Below are 1,435 nucleotides of genomic sequence, written 5' to 3'. Positions count from 1 at the left end.
CAGTAAATTTAAGTGAATTTAAGAAAAAGCTTGATAAGTATATGAAAGAAAAGGGCTGGGTTTAAAATTTTTTATTAATTTTTTTAATCATTTGAATTTAGTTTTGAGGATGGAACAGCCGAGATGGACCAATAGGTCCCGTGTTGTCCCAAAATATTATGTTATGTTATGTTAAACACACTACGTAATTTGGTATACTTTAAACCCCCAGTTAATAGGCCCTAACTAACTATTGTGAGATAAATCTGTAAACTGAAAAATACCAAATTTGCAAATGATGCCGTTATTTATGAATTAACCCAAGGTTCTGGTTCAATCTGACTAGTTCATCATGAAAGTAATTACTAAAAATGTAAATTAAAAGATTCTTGAATGCTGTTTATTTATATTTTTGTTTTTTCTGGGCAGGTATATCACCTTGGGTGTGCAGGCGTTTGGAATGGTGGAAATAGGAAGTTTGGCTGGATTGCGAACTTTTAGGGTCCTTAGAGCCTTAAAAACCATGTCAGTAATGCCAGGTGTGTGAGAATTTTTCTAAAACCACTGTTACTAATGCTAGGTTTATATTTTGTTTTTTAAACAAAGTTAACATTACTACTTTCTACAGAACATGTGCTTAATGTTTGTAAAATTTATATAGCTGATGGTGTGGCTGATGAAAGTAATATTACCATATTATGCAACTTGACGATGAACAAGATGTCCATATAAAAGAAACTTTAGAAATAAAAAATCTTAAACCTGTATCAAACTCGTGCATCAGCTATAAAAAATGTCTAAAAAAATGTAAGTCTTTCTTTGTAAATATATTTCCTCTCATTCTAGATGACCTAATTTTTGATTAACTTTGGCACTTTTTTAAGTAATAGTATAACAGATTACCATGTTATCTCCATTAGTAGCCAAGCCAATCAGTTTTATGTTCAATGATAGTTTTTATATCCTATCATAGATGGTTAATGAAGGTAGTTATTTTGAGGGTTAAGTCACTGAGGTTTAATGAAGGTATATTTTTAGGGTTCCTGCCATAGATGATTAATGAAGGTAGTTATTTTGAGGGTTAAATCATAGAGGTTTAATTAAGGTAGTATTTTGAGGGTTAAGTCACGGAGTGTTAATGAAAGCAGTCATTTTGAGGATTAAGTCATAGAGGTTTAATAAAGGTATTTTTTGAGGGTTCCTGCCATAGATGATTAATGAAGGTAGTTATTTTGAGGGTTAAGTCATAGAGGTTTAATGAAGGTATTTTTTGAGGGTTCCTGCCACAGATGATTAATGCAGGTAGTCATTTTGAGGGTTAAATCATAGACGTTTAATGAAGGTAGTTATTTTGAGGGTTAAGTCATAGAGGTTTAATGAAGGTATTTTTTGAGGGTTCCTGCCACAGATGATTAATGCAGGTAGTTATTTTGAGGGTTAAGTCATAGAGGTTTAA

General features: G+C 31.8%; 1 protein-coding gene across 1 annotated transcript in view; it reads left to right on the top strand.

The window, feature by feature from the left end:
- Positions 1–1,435, top strand: part of LOC106468034 (sodium channel protein 60E-like) — a 38,905-nt gene that overhangs the window by 5,090 nt on the left and 32,380 nt on the right. The window contains exon 4 of the mRNA XM_022396339.1: positions 409–525. Coding sequence (XP_022252047.1) covers positions 409–525 — 117 coding nt within the window. The remainder of the gene's footprint in view (positions 1–408; positions 526–1,435) is intronic.

The sequence above is a fragment of the Limulus polyphemus genome, unplaced genomic scaffold (assembly GCF_000517525.1).
Source record: "Limulus polyphemus unplaced genomic scaffold, Limulus_polyphemus-2.1.2 Scaffold2844, whole genome shotgun sequence".
Lineage (NCBI taxonomy): Eukaryota > Metazoa > Arthropoda > Merostomata > Xiphosura > Limulidae > Limulus > Limulus polyphemus.
This window is presented reverse-complemented; position numbering and strand designations above follow the sequence as displayed.